This window comes from Sorghum bicolor, chromosome 1 (assembly GCF_000003195.3).
Source record: "Sorghum bicolor cultivar BTx623 chromosome 1, Sorghum_bicolor_NCBIv3, whole genome shotgun sequence".
Taxonomy (NCBI): domain Eukaryota; kingdom Viridiplantae; phylum Streptophyta; class Magnoliopsida; order Poales; family Poaceae; genus Sorghum; species Sorghum bicolor.
Genome location: NC_012870.2, coordinates 18,807,178 through 18,826,847, shown reverse-complemented (window position 1 = coordinate 18,826,847; position 19,670 = coordinate 18,807,178). Strand labels below are relative to the sequence as shown.

Sequence of the window (19,670 nt, the reverse complement as noted above, 5' to 3'; positions counted from 1 at the left end):
CCAAAATTTTTCTCAAACTAAACAAGGCCTAAACTACCAATCACCCCCTATAGGTTAACCGCCTCCGCACTGCTTGCCGTTCTGACACCTGACTCGCGTGATTGTTCCCAACAAACCCGAGGGCCGAGGCTACGGCTGAATCGGACAAACCAAACCACACCCATCTCGCGGCCCCACTCGGCAGTGACACAGCCTGATCGAGCCGAAGCCGAGCTCCCCGCTCCCCCGAACCAAATCCCCCACCCCAAGCAGCTGCCCCTCCCAACTCATTTCCCAAATCCGCCGCATCAGCCGCAACGCGAAGCAAGCCAGCGGACCCAAACCCACACCCGAATTCCTCCCTCTCTCGCCGCGCATCGACGACGGCGCGGGCGCCATGATCCTGCGCACGTACGGGCGCAGATCCCGCTCCTTCTCCGACGGCGGGGGCGGGGTTTCGTCGTCGCAGGACGCGTTCGACTTCGACGCCGACGACGACGTGCTGGGGTCGTCGGCCTCGCAGCCGCTCCCGCTCCCGCCGTCGCAGGAGTCCTCCTCGATGTGGGACTTCGACGAGGACCCGCCTCCGTCCCCGCCGCGGTCCCAGCCGGAGGGGAGGCGGCGCGGGCGGGGCGGGGCAAGAAGAGGAGGAGGAGGAGGAGGGTGGGAGCTCGCGGAAGCCCCCGCGGTGGCGCCGACGGCGACGCTGATGGAGGCCGAGGAGTACGGGGAGATGATGGAGAGCGTGGACGAAGTCACGTTCGCGCTCGACGGGCTCCGCCCCGCCGCGCAGAAGCGGACGCGGCGGGCCAGCCTGCTCGCGCTGCTCGGGATCTGCGCCTCCGCCGAGCGCCGCCGCGTGCTCCGGGCCCAAGGGTGAGTGCATCAAAGACGCCTCCTTTTCTTGCGCTCAGCCAAGAACATCAATTCGGTTCTTGCTCATCTTTCCTGGCAATCTTGGCCGGAAAATGGAGAAGCGTGATGGTGTTCTTGTGCGATTAGGGCTCAAGTTTAGGGTTTCTTTGAGAAAGGAACTACCTTTCTGCGTTTCGACCATTTGCTTCCTTTGCTTGCTTGGTTTCGCAATAGACGGCTAATTCCTTGCGCAAAACACAAGTATTGGTGGTATGGTTCAATAATTTCCCGTTTGTTGCTTGACATGGACACTAACTGGTAGTTATGTAATATTGTAGAATTGATTCTGTTGATTCCAACAAACACAAGTGCCAGTTCATTGTGTTTATAACCTAAATTTATACATGTGTTTAAGAAGTATGCATATGCATTTGAGTTGCCTAGGAACATTTCTAGCATATTGGTATATTCTTTAGACTTTAGCTGAGTGATTGTATCCTGTATGGTTCCTGAAACAGTAGTAGCATGGTTAGTGATTAGTAGTGCCTAGAAATTGGTTTATCTTGTTTGAATTATATCTTAAAGTGAAGTACAACATCACTGTTTAACTGTGAGTGTAAGAGTAAACCAATGACACATTCAAGCTCAAGTGAAACTTTCAGTTTACAAGACAATAATCATTATTGTTCAATCCCAACTGGCAGTACAGCATCAGTGTTTCCAGTTGGGATTAAACAATAATGATTATTGTCTTGTAAACTGAAAGTTTCACTTGAGCTGAAATGTGTCATTGGTTTACTCTTACACTCACAGTTCTGCTAACACTGATGCTGTACTTCGCTTTAAGTTAAAAGACATAATACCTTGGTTAGAATAATTTGAAGACTTGAAGTTGTGGGATATCTGTTTTGCTGTATGAACTGGGCTTCAATTCTTGGGGCAAGGTCAAACGGCAATTCATTTCTCTAAGTCCACAAGAATAGCTAAATTTTGAGAACTTCTCCAGCTCTAAAGATGTTAACATTTAACAAACACAGTATTAGACTTGTCACCTTTTTCCATTATATTACTTATACAAATGCCTTCCTTGTAGATTGATACAGCAAATTATCGATGCTATTTTGGTTCTGGACATTGATGATCCTCCCTGCGCTATTGCTGCAGGAGCTCTTTTATTTGTTTTGGCAAGTGACGTGAGTACCTCTTGATCTCAGTCTAAATCCTGCATGCTGTTATGCACATTAAATACCTTTTATCTCGAAGTTGCCTTCACCTATTTGTTTTGGCAAGTGATGTGAGTTCCTTTGTTATTATTCAGGTCCAAGACAATAATTCACTGGATTCAGAAACTTGTGTCCGTTTCCTTCTTAAATTATTAAACCCTCCGGTGAATGTCGTTGATGCCAAAGCGCCATCGATAGGTTCCAAACTTCTTGGAATCAGTAAATTTCAGATGCTTAACGGTTCCAATAAGGATGCGGACTCTAGTTCAGAGGACATACTTTTAAAAGTTGAAGAAATCCTCTTAAGCTGCAAAGAGATCAAGCCACTAGGCAGGGATGGTAAGAGAACAACAAGGCCAGAACTATGTTCAAAGTGGCTTGCTTTGTTGACAATGGAAAAGGCGTGCTTGTCTGCTGTTGCATTAGAGGGTAAGTTTTCTAATCAAATTATCATGATTCCCCGTCAGGTCTGATTTTATTAGTCAAAGCAATAAAATCAAATAATAAGTTAAGTAATAGCTACAGCATTACATGGATGATTTTGTGTGGTTATTGTTTCACTTGCTATTGATTGTTGTCTTATTTAGAACTTGGTATTTTTCTTACCTTTAATTTAATAAACCTTATTTAGTATCAAGGTTTGCCATCATCACTCTGAAGTGCTATAACATTTTTACAGATACATCTGACATGGTGTTGAAACTTGGAGGAAATTTCAAAGAAACATTAAGGCAGTTGGGTGGCCTTGATAATATTTTTAATGTCATGGTGAATTGCCATTCAGAGCTAGAGGTAAGACCTTATTTATGTCTATGTATGTTCTCTAACAGGTTTATACATAACTATTAAATTGGCATTATTTGTTTTGCTATGGTAAAGGATGGTTATTATTTGTTTTCCTATGGTAAAGGATGATTAACTTTTGAGCCTTGTACAATTCATGCTCCATTATACTTGAAGCTGAAATCTGAAAGAATATTATTTTGAGCAACATGAAAAACATGTTAATTTGCTGCTGGACTTGCAAAGAAGTCTGCAACTGCAGACCAATCTTCAGTCAAGGCTGCAGCTTGGTGACTAGAAATGTGAAACTAAAGACCAGCTTTGAAAGGTTGAACAGCAGTCAAGCTGTAGTGGGAACACTTGACTAGGAGTATTGAGGACACAGATTTTTGGTAGGCCATTGTGTCCTTAGCTAATAAGTATTGCAGGCTTATCCTGCAGCTAGGATAGTAGACTTTGACTGCAGTACAGCAGCCCACCTTCAGTAGCTTCAGTACACAAACTGAACCTACCCCTTTGTGTATATAAGTGCAGCCCTAGTAATGTATTTTTCAGTTCAGTTGCCACAAACCAAAGAGCAGAGCTCTGGCCAGCGCTGGTGCTTGTGCTATGTGTGTGTGTGCTTGAGCTCAACCCCTTCTTCTACCTCTAGCCATAGTGAGTGAGTGTGTGGGTGTGCTGGTAAGCTTACTGCTTACCTGTGCAGGAATTCCAGGGACTAACAAGTGGTATCAGAGCCGTATAGCTGCGTCGCCAGACTAACCGCCGGCGATGGCACCTGGCTCAGAGACTGCTGACAGCAGCAGTGCTGCTGGGGCTGCCCAGCCACGACAGGAGGTCGTGGTGCGCACCGTGCGGGAGGTCAGCGGCACAAGTTGGCCGATGCTGACTCGCACCAACTATGGCGAGTGGGCGGTGACCATGAAGGTCAAGCTCAGAGCCCGACGGCTCTGGAATGTCATTGACAAGGGCACCGACAATGAAGAAGACGACATGTCAGCGATGGAGGCTATCCTCGCTGCTGTGCCGACGGAGTACAGGGAGCCGTTGGGGGCGAAGAAGACTGCTAAGGAGGCGTGGGAGGCCATTGCTGCGATGTGCGTCGGCTCTGATCGCGCAAAGAAGGCAACGGCCCAGCTGCTGAAGCAGGAGTACGCCAACCTCAAGTTCAAGGATGGAGAGTCGGTGGAGGAGTTCTCCCTCCGCCTGTCGTCGCTCATCAGCAAGCTGGGGAGCTACGGCGTCACCATCAACGAAGAAGAGGCAGTCTCCAAGTACCTCCACTCCGTGCCACCGAAGTACATCCAAATTGCTCTCTCCATAGAGACAATGTTGGACCTGTCCACCCTCACTATTGAGGATGTGACGGGCCGTCTACGAGCGGTGGACGAGCGCATGGAGCAGGCCACAGCAACGATGGACAGCGGCAAGCTGCTGCTGACAGAGGAGGAGTGGGCTGCCCGGATGAAGGAGAAGAAGTCCGGGGAAGCCTCCTCCAGCCGCGGTGGCGATGGCAAGCGCCGTGGCAAGGCTTCTTCGGAGAGGAAGAAGAAGAAGATCGACCCCAACGCTTGCAGGCGCTGCGGGAAGACAGGCCATTGGGCAAAGGAGTGCCCAAATCGCAAGCAGGAGAAGAAGGCCGAAGCTCATTTGGCGCAGGCTGATGATGATGATGAGGCTACTCTCATGATGGCGACGTTCTGTGCACTGCACGACGTTGAGGCCAAGGAGAAGGGAGAGGTGATGGCGGTACAGGAGCACGGGAAGGCTCTGAAGGTCGTCAACCTCGACGAGCCGCGTGCCCAAGTCCACCTCGGACGTGTGGGCAGCGAGCAGGAGCAGCAGTGGTACCTGGACTCCGGCGCCAGCAACCACATGACGGGTTCCAAGGAGGCCTTCTCCGAGCTCGACGGGAACGTGACCGGCACGGTGAAGTTTGGTGACGGCTCAAGGGTGGCGATCCAAGGGCGTGGCACCATCATCTTCAGGTGCCAGAACGGCGAGCACCGCGCACTGACGGATGTGTATTACATCCCGCAGCTGCGTTCAAGCATCATCAGCATTGGCCAGCTAGATGAGCGCGGCAGCGAGGTGCTGATCAAGGACGGCGTCCTCAAGATCAGGGACCGGGAGCAGCGACTTCTTGCCAAGGTGAAGAGGTCCCGGAACCGGCTGTACCTTCTCAACTTGAAGGTGGAGCAGCCCATCTGCCTTGCTGCACAGCGCATGGAGGAGCCATGGCTGTGGCACGCCCGCTATGGCCATCTCAGCTTCGACGCCCTTGGCAAGCTGGAGAAGATGGTCCGGGGGCTGCCTCACATTGAGCACGCAGGTGAGCTGTGTGACAGCTGCCTGGCCGGGAAGCAAAGGAGGCTGCCGTTCCCGAAGATGGCGAAGTATCGCGCGGCTGAGGCCCTGGAGCTGGTCCACGGTGACCTCTGTGGGCCAATCACGCCGGCGACACATGGAGGCCGCAAGTATTTCATCTTGCTGGTAGATGACTGCAGCCGGTTCATGTGGCTGCAGCTTTTGACCAGCAAGAGCGAAGCGGCGGAAGCAATCAAGAAGTTCAAGGCACGCGCGGAGGCGGAGAGCAGCAAGAAGTTGTGCGTGTTGCGGACTGATCGTGGAGGCGAATTCACTTCTATGGAGTTCGCTGCGTACTGTGCGGAGGAAGGTGTGGTGCGCCACCACACCGCACCGTACATACCATAGCAGAATGGCGTGGTGGAGAGGCGCAACCAGACCGTGGTCGGCATGGCGAGGTCGATGATGAAGGCCAAGAAGATGCCGGCGGAGTTCTGGGGCGAGGCGGTGACCACAGCGGTGTTCATCCTCAACCGTGCGCCCACCAAGGCCTTGAAAGGCAAGACGCCGTTCGAAGCTTGGCATGGACGCAAGCCTAATGTCTCCTTCCTCAGGACATTTGGTTACATTGGCCATGTCAAGAACACAAAGCCCCACCTCGGCAAGCTGGAAGACAGAAGCACGCCCATGGTGCTGTTGGGCTACGAGGAGGGCAGCAAGGCCTATCGGCTCTATGATCCCAAGAGAGGCAAGGTGGTGATCTCTAGGGATGTGGTGTTCGATGAGATGGCTGCTTGGGATTGGGTGCAGCAAGGCGCCGGCGAAGCTGGTGGCGTCAGCAGCACCTTCACCATCGAGCACTTGGTGATGCAAGGAGGAGGTGGCGCTGGAGCGCAGGCTGCTGCTGCTACTGTTGGAGAGCAGGCTGCTGCAGATGCTGGAGAGCAGGCTGCAGCTGCTACAGAGCAGGCTGCTGCAGATGCTGGAGAGCAGGCTGCAGCTGCTACAGAGCAGGCTGCTGCTGCAGAACAGACTGCTGCTGGAGAGCAGTCTCCACCAGCAGCAGCGCATTTACCTCCACCACAGTCCCCTGCGACAGCAGGACAGGGGACACCACCATTGGAATTCGCTTCTCCACCCACCAACATCGATGAGTACGTGGATGCTTTCCACGACGGCGAGGAGGTCCGGTTCAGACGCGTGGACAACATTGTCGGCGAAGGGCGAGCTCCTGGGTTGGCTAGTCGGCTTCTAGATGACCCAGAGCTACTCCTTGTTAGCGCAGAGGAGCCGCCAACGTTCACAGTGGCTGAACGGGACGCCAATTGGCGTCTGGCAATGTTGGAGGAGATGAGGGCGATCGAGGACAATGGGACATGGGAGCTGGTGGATCCACCGGCGGGCTGCAGGCCAATTGGGCTAAAGTGGGTCTACAAGGTGAAGCGGGATGAGCGCGGTGCCATTGTCAAGTACAAGGCTCGGCTTGTTGCCCGCGGTTTTGTGCAGCGTGAGGGCATCGACTTCGAGGAAGTCTTTGCTCCGGTAGCGCGCATGGAGTCCGTTCGCTTGCTGTTGGCTATGGCAGCAGCGAAGGATTGGCGTGTCCACCACCTCGACGTCAAGTCTGCGTTCCTCAACGGCGAGCTTGCGGAGACGGTCTTCGTCAAGCAAGCTCCAGGCTTCGCCGTCAAGGGTGCTGAGCACAAGGTGCTCAAGCTGCGCAAGGCGCTCTACGGGCTGCGGCAGGCCCCTCGAGCGTGGAACGCCAAGCTTGATGCTACCTTAGGCGAGCTTGGGTTCGCTCGCTGCGCCACAGAGCACGCGCTCTACACGCGGCGACGGGGGAAGGAGGAGCTCGTCGTCGGCGTGTATGTGGACGATTTGATCGTCACTGGAGCGCGAGCGGAGGACATTGATCGTTTCAAGCGCGAGATGGCAGCTCGATTTAAGATGAGCGATCTCGGCATGCTCTCCTACTACCTCGGCATTGAGGTGAGGCAGGGGAAGGAGCACATCTCCCTGGGCCAGCATGCCTATGCGGAGAAGCTGCTGGAGCGCGGCGGCATGGCAGATTGCAAGCCGTGCGCGACTCCAATGGAGGAGCGGCTGAAGCTAAGCAAGCACAGCACCGCTGCGAAGGTTGACGCGACACGCTACCGGAGCATCGTCGGTGGGCTGCGCTACCTCACTCATACCCGGCCGGACATTGCGTTCGCGGTTGGGTACGTCAGCCGTTTCATGGAGGACCCGCGAGAAGATCATTGGATGGCGGTCAAGAGGCTGCTGCGCTACGTCAAAGGGTCGCTTGATCAAGCGATCATCTTCCCCAAGCGTGGCGGCAAAGGTGGGCTAAGGCTCACGATCTACAGCGAGACACCCCCCAAGACTGAAGGTGAGCCGGAGCTCACTGTTTTCAGCGATGCAGACATGGCAGGCGACATTGATGGTCGACGGAGCACCTCTGGTGTGCTCGTCTTCCTTGGAGCAGCACCTATTGCTTGGCAGTCACTGAAGCAAAAAATCGTGGCGCTATCGACATGTGAGGCGGAGTATGTCGCAGCAGCCACGGCGGCATGCCAGGCTGTCTGGCTGCGCCGGCTGTTGGGCGAGCTGACTGGCAAGGAAGCTCACCCGCCAGCCCTGATGGTGGACAATCAACCCGCCATCGCCCTTGCAAAGAACCCAGTCCTCCACGACCGCAGCAAGCACATCGACACTCGTTTTCACTTCATCCATGATTGTGTCGATGGAGGACAGATTGTTCTGGAGTTTGTCGAAACCGGACGACAGCTTGCAGACATCCTCACCAAGCCACTCGGCCGTCTTCGGTTCATGGAGCTGAGGACCAAGATTGGAATGGTGGAAATCAAGCAAGAGCAGCAAGATTAGGGGAAGAATTGTTGAATAATTTGCTGCTGGACTTGCAAAGAAGTCTGCAACTGCAGACCAATCTTCAGTCAAGGCTGCAGCTTGGTGACTAGAAATGTGAAACTAAAGACCAGCTTTGAAAGGTTGAACAGCAGTCAAGCTGTAGTGGGAACACTTGACTAGGAGTAGTGAGGACACAGATTTTTGGTAGGCCATTGTGTCCTTAGCTAATAAGTATTGCAGGCTTATCCTGCAGCTAGGATAGTAGACTTTGACTGCAGTACAGCAGCCCACCTTCAGTAGCTTCAGTACACAAACTGAACCTACCCCTTTGTGTATATAAGTGCAGCTCTAGTAATGTATTTTTCAGTTCAGTTGCCACAAACCAAAGAGCAGAGCTCTGGCCAGCGCTGGTGCTTGTGCTATGTGTGTGTGTGCTTGAGCTCAACCCCTTCTTCTACCTCTAGCCATAGTGAGTGAGTGTGTGAGTGTGCTGGTAAGCTTACTGCTTACCTGTGCAGGAATCCCAGGGACTAACAAAACATGTAGCAAGACAAAGTTATGTTGCAATAATTGCTTTGATTGAAAAGTTCTATATTTCAAATGTACTCAAACTGTGATTACCAGTACGATTTGAACTTGTGGGACAAACCCTTTCTTCGAACTTGATGGATCACCCTATTCCAATACTCAAACCAAACAATAATTTGAGGGGTGAGATGACTTCGGACCACCTCTTTACTGAAACCAAATACAACATAGATGTTTTTTGTTCTGTTGAGTGCTACAATTCTGTTGATATTTGCCTTCTCTGGATATGCAAGTACTCTATAGTACTGACCTGCTTTAGGATTTTCATATTTTTATCCTTAGGGTGCCGATCTATATATCGTTTGTCCCCATCTTTACATGTCACCTGTTTGACACATATGTGCAATAGTAATATATGTTCGTGCTAAGTGACTGCAATAACAATCTGCCTCTGGTGGCAAACCTTGTGTATTAGAAACTTGTAAAGGATGCCTCAACTACGGCTGTGGAGGGAAAGGAAGGAGCTCCTCTGCAAAGTACCACGCTCCTCTTGAAATGTTTCAAAATTTTGGAGAATGCCACATTTCTAAGTGACAACAACAAGGTAATCATCAGTATCTTGTTTGCTCGATTTGCTTCTATCTCACTGCTCTCTACGATGTTTTTGTGCTTCTTCTGTGCTGTAATGGTGTTGCCATGTTTGCTGCTAAGTGTTATCTGTATTATTTTACAAGGTATTCTAAGTTATCTCATTTTGTTTCTTCCAGACCCATTTGCTCAGCATGACTCGAAAATTGGGCCCTAAATGCCCCTCACTTCCTTTTGTTGGTGTCATTCTCAATATTATTGAATTACTATCAGGTAATTGTGTACTAATTTAATATACTCAAGACTTAAATGTAAAGCTCGACACCCCCTTTTGGAATCTGATTGTTGTTCCTGTCACTGCAGCTCTCTCTCTCCTTCAGAAACCTTCCACTGTTTCAAGAAAAGCAGATCCAAAAAACACTGAAGTTTGCAATGGGGCCTGCTCTGGTAATAAAATGACTTTCATTTTATAGTTATTGCGAGCCTGAATATGATCACCCTTGTTTCTATTTCAAATTCAATCCATCTAAATAGGGTTGATGCCAAAACTTTCATTAGTTTCCGTTTTATGAATTTTCATTAAATTGTGCCATTATTCTCCCAACCAATTATATATTTCACGATCTCTGTACCATCTGGTGTTAGCAATACTATCTGGGCCACCACAAACTCTTCTGTTATCTTTCTGATCTAATGTGGAGGCCAATAATACTTGTTTATTTTAAGTTTAACATAGTTACATTTTGAACATTGCATCGTGCAGCAGACAGTAGAGATTTGAACTTACTGAATGATCATGGCAAGTGCAATAACTCAAAGAAGAAGAGCCTTTTACTGAATCCTAGGCGCCAGGATTGCTCATCCTCCAAATCGGAAGCATCTCATATTACTATCTCTTCTAGTAGTGTTATCTGTCAGTCACAAAGGACACTCAATAGTTCATCTTTTTCAAGCAATGGGGCATCAAGTGGTTCATTTGGAGTGAAACGTAGTAATGGTGCTAGTTTGAAGCTCAATGTAAGAAAGGATCGTTCTAAAGCTAATCCAATCAGAGGAAAAAGTGGTTGGATTTCTATAAAAGCAGACTCTTCTGATTGGAACTCCAGAGAAATGGCAAAAAAGCGGCGTCTATCTGAAAATGTGCACACTGATTTGAGTAATGGTGGTGATGATCCATTTGCATTTGATGCTATTGATCAAGAACCTTCAAATTGGGATCTATTTGGTCCAAAAAGGAAACCACCACAGAAGCGAGCGAAACGATCTAATGGAGAAGTGCTGGATGATTGTGGGACTGCAATAATGGGAAGTCCTGAATTATGTCAACCTGAAGATATTTATCATTCAGGTGCAACTTCTGATTCTAAGGCTGTAGACGAGTCCAATCTTTTGGAAGATTGCCTTTTGGCATCAGTTAAGGTAATGGATCCTGTTTCCTTTTGCTCTTTCTTGTCTTGGTTTACCTCTATAAGTCTTGTTGCCTGGCATCTTTTAGATCTTGATAAAAAACTGCGGAAGTTGTATATCCTTCAGATGGTCACCAATTGTCGTGATTTTCCTATACAAAATTTTGAGACATCGGTACTTCTATAGTTCTTTTCCATGTGCCAATTTGCATATTCACACCCACCATAAGAACATTCACATTTCCTGCTGGCTATCAACAATAGCAACGTTAACCATTTCTGACGGATGTTAGTTCTTTTTTTGCGACGTTATGCTTGAGCAGTGGGTGAGCTTTATGGAAAATAAAAAATTTACAAGCTTTAAGCTTAGTTGGTGTTAGAGTATGAGTGATGTAGGCCCATGTGGCTAGGCCCATGAGGCCCATGTATGGCACCTATTATGTCACCCTGGTTAGGGTTGGCCCAAGTAATGAGACCCTAATTCTAACAGTTGGTACTTCTACTTTGCTAGTCACTGTGAAAGTTTTGATCAGCTAGCTTTACCAAGCAAACATCTTTTGCAGCAGGCTAGTGGCATATTATTGCGGGACAACTTGTTTTTAGTACATTTGCAATGAGATGTATCTAACATCTTCCATTAATTTTGTGTCAGGTTCTTATGAACTTGGCAAATGACAACCCGTCTGGCTGCGAACAGATTGCGTCATGTGGCGGAATTAATACCATGGCCGCCTTGATCATTAAACATTTCCCCTCATTTGATTTCTCCATGGACAGTAACAATCAAATGAAAGAAAGAGTGTCCGCTGGTGATCTGTTGTCTTCCCAGAACAGCAAGTCACTCCAAATCAAAACTAAGCAATTGCGGGACTATGAACTTGATTTTCTGGTCGCCATATTGGGATTGCTTGTCAACCTTGTGGAGAAGGATAGCCTTAATAGGTAGGACTCCCTTCCTTGTCTCCATTTGCTCCATTCATGTAAATATTACTGGTATGCCAGTTTCTTACATCTGGAAAGCTGCTATACATCATCTAATCAATGCCTGTAATTCTAACTGTACCTGGCTATAGGGTACGACTTGCGAATGCCCGTGTTTCTGTCAATCTATCTCAAAATCCAGATAGCAAAGAGGTACAGAGGGATGTCATACCCCTGCTCTGTTCAATATTCTTAGCGAGTCAAGGTACTGGGGAAACTGCTGAAGCTATATCACCGGTAATTCTAATCCTCATGTTTTCATTTTTTTTAACGTATGTTTTCATATTTTACAACATAAGAATGGTCACCTTCCCACTTGCTTCAAAATAGAAATTTCCACACCTAGCAGACGGCAATTCTAACTGATGGGCATGGTGTAATGTTACCAATAACAGGCTTCCCTTGGCATATATATAATAGGGAAAATATGTAGTGGAAACCACATCTTAGGTGGAAACATGGAAACCTACTCAAAACTCATACTTGGAGCTTGGCACATCCATAGTGCAACCATAGATGTACTTTATCATAGAGGTTGGCATGTGAACTATTTTTTTATATATAAAAAAATCATCTGAAAATGAAAAAATTCAGGTGCATGTGCACTAGAATACAAAATCCAGCAGTGTCTCTGTCGTTCTATTTTGAACAGTACTGGGGCGTGTGATTCATCGTTTATTATGATAGGCAATGTTTTGTTTTGTCTCACTTTCCCTTGCTTTCTGTGCTCTCTCATATAAGTTGCAATTTCTTAATTAAACGACCATCATTTCTCCCAGCTATTCTGTATCCTGTTATAAACGTGCCAATATAATCAGAGTATCAGTTGGCAGCCACGTAGACAAAAGGAACACCAGGAATATAAATAAATATATATGTTTATTTATAGACACTAGAGATTGGCAAAGGGTTAGTTGGAACCTAGAATTAAGTTAGCACCTTTTATTTCTGGGTTGGCAATGCAATTATGACTTTTCTATATGTTGTATTTCTACATGCTACCTAGAAATGTATAACTGTGTTCTGCATATCAAAGACTCTTGTGAGCCATTTATTTGATGGCTATTTCTGATTTTTAGGATGATGAAGAATCTTTGTTGCAAGGAGAACGCGAAGCTGAAATGATGATTGTTGAGGCCTATGCAGCACTTGTGCTGGCCTTTCTTTCAACGGAAAGGTCCATACTGCCTTATTTCATAATGTTTTCTTAATTTGTTATAATTTTAATGTCAGCCCCACTGCTGTTAGCTTCTGAACTGTATGTTTGCTGCCACAGTATGAAGGTTCGAGGAGCCATTTCCAGTTGCCTTCCGGACAACAACTTAAAAGTTCTTGTACCAGTACTAGAGAAATTTGTGGTATGTCTAAATTTCTGAATGTACTGTCTCGAGCAATGTTCTAGAGATGCATGGACTGCCATTTTTGGGGAACATTAATTTGTCGTGTCCATAGATGCTATCCCTATTCTTTTGTGTAGCTTGTATCTATTTATTCTTTTTCTGGCATGTTTACTAGATAGTATGCGACTGCTCTAGCTTCAAAATTTTCTTGGTTGTTTTCCTAGTTTCCCTTTTCTGTGACAGCTTTGAGCTAGTTTTGCTCGTAATTTACCCAACCATCGTGTTCCCTTGCAGTCATTTCATCTGCAGCTCAACATGATGACAAGGGAAACACATTCAGCTGTCACTGAAGTCATTGAAAGATGCCGGCAATCATAGAAGTGGGAAGAGGCGCCCTGTACAGATTAACTGACCTCTTTTGCAGCCGAAGCACACACAGGTGTTGCTCATCACCTGGCCAGGGCGCGACAAATGGATGCCAGAGGCTGGCGTGCAGTTGGCTTGGGAGCTAACAGTGATTTTATTCTTTCTTTTGTCCCTCCTGGTGTTCTGATTCTGTAGTGTCTTCTCCTCGTCCCCTGAAATCATGTTGTTTCCGTACCCTGGGAATAGTGCATATTATGAATGATGTACAATAACAGCATAGGCCATAGGGCATGTAGTTGTGCTGTTTCAGTTCGTCGGCTCTGCCTTACAGGTTGTATTTTGGTGTTACAATTGAATCAGTGACCACACATGCCTAAATCTGACAAGTTAAGAGTGTATATGACATAATAGCCGTGCAATTCAGCTATGTAGCTCTAGGTATAATGGGCCCATAAGTTCGAAGCATCTACCTGTTGCAGAAAATGACAATGTTGTATGCAAACAGTGTAACTGAAGGTATACAAATATTTTAGGTTGTTACTTAGTGCTATACTACTGTCTGCACAGCCAGTCAATTACTAAGGTGGATGCGCTCGTTAATGCGTTCTGTGCAAACTGGTTTGAGGGAATTAGAACCCCCCGTCTTCTGTTTCCTTGAGGTTAAAAGCTTACTCCTCAAAATGGTAGTAGTAGTTGGCATGCACCCCTGTTATTATCATTATTAATTGTAACTGCATTTATATTTAGGATTAAGTCTACTTTTAGCCCCTCAACTATTGGCCGAGTTTAATTTTAACCCTCAACTATAAAACCGTATGTTTTTCATCCTCAACTATCAAAACCGGTCATTTTAGCACCTGGAGAGAGGACAGGGCGGTTTTGAGCCACTTTGAGCGGTTTTCTCTTTTTTCTTTTCTATGGTTAATCCTGTGAATTTCATAGTGAGATGTTTGAGCATGGTAAATTCATCAAATTTTTTGGGTAGCCTTGTCATGATGTTATCTATGCAGAAAAAAATGTGAAACTATGAAAATAAGTATTTTTTGGATGCTAAAAAATTAGCTCTTTTAATTAATAAATACATGTTCTATGATTTTTGTAGGATAATATATATATCCTATGATCATGAAACTTTTTGCATAACTGTTTTATACTAATATAGACCTTCATAAAAAGTTTGAGATTAATTTGATGATGTTTGCTTATATCCCTAATTTATATGCTTTATTAATTACATATAAATTAGGGACACAAGCAAATATCATTAAATTAACCTTAAACTTTTTTTGAAGGTCTATCTTAGTATAAAACAGTTATGCAAAAAGTTTCATGATCATAGGATGTATATATTATACTACAAAAATCATAGAACATGTATTTATTAATTAAAAGAGCTAATTTTTTAGCATCCAAAAGATATTTACTTTCATAGTTTCACATTTTTTCTGCATAGAGAACATCATGACAAGGCTACCCAAAAAATTTGATGAATTTATCATGCTCAAACAATTCACTATGAAATTCACAGATTTAACTATAGAACAGAAAAAAGAAAAACCGCTCAAAGTGGCTCAAAACCGCTCTGTCCTCTCTCCGGGTGCTAAAAGTGACCGGTTTTGATAGTTGAGGGTGAGAAACAGACGGTTTTGTAGTTGAGGGTTAAAATTAAACTCGGCTAATAGTTGAGGGGCTAAAAGTGGACTTAATCCTTATATTTAAACAACAGAACAAATTTGCAGCTTCAGAGTTTCAACTGAACATTTTCGAGCAATAGAACAAATCCGTTACATTTGTTTACTCCTGCAGCTTCAGAGTTTCAGCTGAACACATTTGCAATTACAAGAGGAAAACATGGACCTTCCAGGCAAGTTCTAAATCAACAAATTTGCAACTGCAGCTATATAACAACAAGTAAGGCCTTGTTTAGTTCACCAAAAAACCAAAAGTTTTCAAAATTTCATGTCACATCGAATCTTTCGGCACATACATGAAGCACTAAATATAGATGAAAATAAAAATTAATTGCACAGTTTAACTGTAAATCGCGAGACAAATCTTTTGATCCTAGTTAGTCTATGATTGGACAATATTTGCTACAAACAAACGAAAGTGCTACAATAGCGAAATTCAAAATCTTTTCGCACACATCTAAACGAGGCCTAAAACAAACATCGGCCTTCCCGGTAAGCTGCAAACCGCCCAAGAAACTTTGAAAACCTCGATGAAAAAACGCCAGAGGTTTTTAGCGCATTTGGACCCACGTGCCGTCGGCCGGCCGGCCGGTAGCCCCCCACCCGACCGGTCGCATCGCCTCGCCTCGCCGGCCGGCGCACGCACACATCAACCCGTTACCCGTACCCGTCCGCGCGCCAGCCGCGAGCACCCACGGCCACGGCCGGCCCACCGACCGTCCGACCCCCGCCCCACGATTTTATCCGTTCGTCGCTCGTCTGTCTCTCCAGCGAAGCCACCATCTCCCTCCCCGTCCCACGTTCGCCACGTGCGCGCCACCTCCCCCACCGCGTCCGCGTCGTCGGCCATACTCCTCCGTCGCGAACGAGATCACGGGCCCCAGTCCCCCAGCCTCATCTTCCCCCGTTGAGGGAGCGGATCGTGCGAGGCGGCGGGCGCGGGTTGGTTTCGCGGGCCGACCATGGGGACGCTCATCCGGCCGGGGCCCGCCGCGTCGCCTCTCCCCATCGCTTCCTCCTCCTCGTCCGGCCACGGTATCGCTGACCCGCCTCCTCTCTGCTGGCTCGCTGGGCCGTATCTCCCGGGGGAAGCCACGGGTGCCGATCTTATCTTATCTGTGATTTATGTATTGGTTGGTTCATAGTGGCGGCCGTTGGCGGCGGCGAAGGGGCGAGGAGCTTGCGGCATCGGGTGTCGGTGGCGGTGTTCCGGTCCCCGAGTACGCATGTTCTGGCGACGAGATGGCGCCGGCGGAGAGGTACGGTTGTGCGGTCGGATGCCATCGCCGGCGCCGCGGCAGCTGGGGATTCGACGCCGGCACTGTCAGGTTTTCCTTCTTGTAATTGCAAATTTGTTCAGCTGAAACTCCGAAGCTTGCTGAATATGTTAAAATGTTGTTTTAATTGTTTTTAAGATGGCCGTGAGATTGCAGTGGTTTGTATACGTTGGAGAAGATAGGGTCGGGTGACACATCACACATAGCTCGCGGAAATGGAAGGGGGTGAGTGGTAAATGATTTGTCAGTTTGTGGGAGTAGTGAATGTGAGAGGGGCTAAGCGCGATACCTCTCTTAATGGCACAAAAGTTAATGGCTCTAGTTAAGGAGGACGGATGTCTTTGCAAACCTGCAGTGACTAAATCGCTATCGCTAATGGTCCGTGATTTAGTTGATTTGAGGTAAATTCATAATGCAAAAACAAAGAGTCGTTGGGTTGTGATGGGTAAATAGAAAATACTATCAACTATGATTACAATCGGTACTCCCATCTAACTGAAAGGCAGTGTGTAGCCTTTTAGGCACATTAGCATGGTCTAGCAGTACTGCTACTGCACCATTGTGTTTCACTGTTTCAGGAATGTAGAAGAATCAATAGATGCAGGTACTAGCTGTGTCTCATGCTTATTAGAAAACATGTGCGCATGTACAACAAGGTGACAAATAGCTTGTATGAAATGGATAATATGCAGAGAAAAATGCAAGATATCAAATTATAGAATTGGATCTCCTTGTGCTAACTTGAAATTATTTTAACAGGCCTGCAATTGGCTCCCAGAGTCAGAGGGGTTTGCTTCTATTTGGTGACTGCAGTTGCAGCAATCTTTTTGTTTGTAGCTATGGTTGTGGTTCATCCACTCGTGCTACTATTTGACCGGTACCGTAGGAGAGTGCAGCACTACATCGCGAAGATTTGGGCTACGTTGACAATTTCCATGTTCTACAAGCTTGAGGTTGAGGGAATGGAAAATCTACCTCCAAATAATAGTCCTGGTGTCTATGTTGCTAACCATCAGAGCTTCTTGGATATTTATACCCTTCTTACTCTAGGGAGGTGCTTCAAATTTATAAGCAAGACCAGTATCTTTATGTTCCCTATTATAGGGTGGGCTATGTATCTCTTGGGTGTGATTCCTCTGCGGCGTATGGACAGCAGGAGCCAGCTGGTATGAGTAAACTCATCCCTATTTACATACATTATGGTGTGGATAAATTTGTGATGAAACTATACTTTTGGATCATTTATATTCATTAGAGGGACACATAAGAGAGTTTTGTTTTGTAACTGACCTGCCATGGTGGGTTTTTTTGTTTTTTTGGTTTACACAGCTCTGCCATGAGGTTTAGAACATATATAAGTAAACCAAATATTATGTAATTCTGTTGGCTAACTAGACACCATATTTCAATTTGCGCTCCATGTTCTGCATAACATTGGTTTTGGAAATTCAGGATTGTCTCAAACGGTGCGTGGACTTGGTGGGAAAAGGAGCTTCTGTATTTTTCTTTCCAGAGGGTACTCGAAGTAGAGATGGCAAGTTAGGTGTATTTAAGGTTAGGCTTTACCAAACTATATTATTTTCTCTGTTCATTATGCTTTTAACTTTTCTTCGAGCAGTGACATGTTGTTATAATTTTTCTCAGCGTGGTGCATTCAGTGTCGCCGCAAAGACCGGAGCTCCTGTGATACCTATTACTCTTATCGGAACTGGGAAATTGATGCCTTCTGGAATGGAAGGAATTCTCAATTCAGGTTCAGTAAAGGTGATTATTCACCGACCTATTCAAGGAAATGATGCAGAAACATTATGTTCCAAAGCAAGGAATGTGATAGCAGATACTCTTGTTCTACATGGTTATGGAGTGCATTAAATTAAGTGGGTGCTTTGGTCTATTTTTTTTCCTGAACGAGTGCTTTGGTCTATTCCCCAGAAGACTTTCAGAGCACAAGTACTTGAGAGTTGAGTCAAAGCTTGTTGCAGGTACTGATGCTAACTATCTATCTTGATTTTTCGGGAAGGTTGGCAATTTATGATATCTGGGTTGCTCTCGTTGAATAAGTTTGTTTATTTTATTCTCCAAAAAGGTTTGTTTATGTACTGTAATCCACCGGGACCTGATATTTGAGTCTGTTATCGACTGCGACAATAGAGTAGACCCTTCAAATAATGGAATGATTGATTAACACTGGAGGTGTGCCTGCTTTTTGTCCTTCCATCCCTTCTTTGATATAGGACTATGAATCATTCATGACTATGAAACATGATAGGAGGCAACTTTAGATATCAGAAGATGCAGTGCCTCAAGCAGGTGCACAGTATCTGGTCCATACTTACAATGCTCTCAGTTACATAGTTGGGATGTATTTTCATGCACTGGGGGCCTGTTTCTTGTACTCACACAGATACCACGAGTCAACTATATGTACGGTTCCTTGCATAGCAGTATTAGACTATTAGTGGATAAAAGACGACATGCATCACTTCACCTGTGCCTATTCATTGTGCAATCTGTCTTCTTTATTAATATATGATCGGGCAACTCTCCTGCTAAAAAAGTGTGCAATCTGTACCTTTTGGTGTTCCTTGTGGCCTATGGCAGGTTTTGAGTACTTTTGTCTTCTATATGTTGCAGATGTAATCATGTAAAGGCAAGAGGGAGAAAAATGGCTTGAATTGGCGGTTGTAACATGTGGTCTAATGTTGTACACCCCACTTCTTTTTTTGTTTGTTTGATAGTACAAAGCGTTGTATGTAAAAGGCAGAGGCCGTCTTCATTGGATGGAAAATGAAGCCCACGTGAACTTTTTGCCGTTTAGCAATGGGACTTGCTCCCCGGATTTTGACAGTTATTTATGGGGAAGTGGCATTACGTTTTGTATCTAGTGATTACTAGTGGTGGACCTTTAATCACCACCTATTAAAGGGGTGACGACGGCGAGCATTTGGGGTTGCATGGACGGCACTTGGCCCTGCACTCTTTCATTGTCTGATAGCAATTCTTTGGATTAGTTATATCCCCGCAACAAGCGCAATACTGCAGGCCATGACCAAAGTAATTGCACTCCGCAGCAACGCAAAATATTATGATGACCTTGCTATCATATAATGATGTCGATTTGTTGGAATTAGCGGTAGAATTTCCAATTTCATGTAGCTGAGGACGACCTGCGACAATATTTTAGTGTTTTCCCATCAGTATTCATAGAGTATATTTGCATACCACAGAACTTCAACTAATGACAAGAAGATTCGATAGAGAGGATGATAACAGATACTTACATAGTGCAGGCAATGCTTGGGATCCAAATAGCACAACAAAAATAGAAATGGTCATCACGTGCACTTGTCGGCCATTGGTATTATCCCTCATCTTCGATCTTTACAAGGAATTGTGTCGAGGAGCCCAGTTGGCCGTGACCCGTGAGCAGTGATCAGAAGCACCTTGACCTCAGAAGTCAGAACTGGCAACAACA

The 19,670-nt window shown here is 46.2% G+C and overlaps 2 protein-coding genes across 4 annotated transcripts; both read left to right on the top strand.

Moving 5' to 3' along the window:
* LOC8065809 lies at positions 260-13,777 on the top strand. 2 transcript variants are annotated; one of them, XM_021457707.1, is made up of 13 exons: positions 260-855; positions 1,928-2,027; positions 2,153-2,486; positions 2,737-2,849; positions 9,022-9,150; positions 9,314-9,407; positions 9,498-9,581; positions 9,901-10,553; positions 11,193-11,482; positions 11,614-11,758; positions 12,601-12,698; positions 12,798-12,879; positions 13,156-13,771. In XM_021457707.1, exons 1-13 carry the CDS (start codon positions 377-379, stop codon positions 13,237-13,239), a joined length of 2,685 nt encoding a protein of 894 aa, XP_021313382.1. In that variant the 5' UTR covers positions 260-376; the 3' UTR covers positions 13,240-13,771. The 2 variants fall into 2 exon arrangements, with proteins under 2 accessions (XP_021313382.1, XP_021313380.1); XM_021457705.1 differs by having other exon boundaries at positions 261-855; positions 9,898-10,553; positions 13,156-13,777.
* Positions 15,629-19,171, top strand: LOC110431696 (1-acyl-sn-glycerol-3-phosphate acyltransferase 1, chloroplastic). Of its 2 annotated transcripts, XR_002449129.1 has the most exons (6): positions 15,630-15,953; positions 16,064-16,246; positions 16,955-17,361; positions 17,648-17,749; positions 17,840-18,177; positions 18,830-19,171. XR_002449129.1 is itself a non-coding variant. In XM_021451056.1 (5 exons), exons 1-5 carry the CDS (start codon positions 15,881-15,883, stop codon positions 18,065-18,067), a joined length of 993 nt encoding a protein of 330 aa, XP_021306731.1. In that variant the 5' UTR covers positions 15,629-15,880; the 3' UTR covers positions 18,068-18,400. The 2 variants fall into 2 exon arrangements, 1 of the variants encoding a protein (XP_021306731.1); XM_021451056.1 differs by lacking the exon at positions 18,830-19,171 and having other exon boundaries at positions 15,629-15,953; positions 17,840-18,400.

Coding starts and splice junctions, on each gene's coding strand:
- LOC8065809 (XM_021457705.1), top strand. CDS start 377: ATGATCCTGCGCACGTACGGGCGCAGATCCCGCTCCTTCTCCGACGGC. Junction 2,028..2,152: donor TATTTGTTTTGGCAAGTGAC/GTGAGTACCTCT, acceptor GTTATTATTCAG/GTCCAAGACAATAATTCACT. Junction 9,151..9,313: donor TTCTAAGTGACAACAACAAG/GTAATCATCAGT, acceptor TGTTTCTTCCAG/ACCCATTTGCTCAGCATGAC.
- LOC110431696 (XM_021451056.1), top strand. CDS start 15,881: ATGGGGACGCTCATCCGGCCGGGGCCCGCCGCGTCGCCTCTCCCCATC. Junction 15,954..16,063: donor CTCCTCCTCGTCCGGCCACG/GTATCGCTGACC, acceptor GTTGGTTCATAG/TGGCGGCCGTTGGCGGCGGC. Junction 17,362..17,647: donor TGGACAGCAGGAGCCAGCTG/GTATGAGTAAAC, acceptor TTGGAAATTCAG/GATTGTCTCAAACGGTGCGT.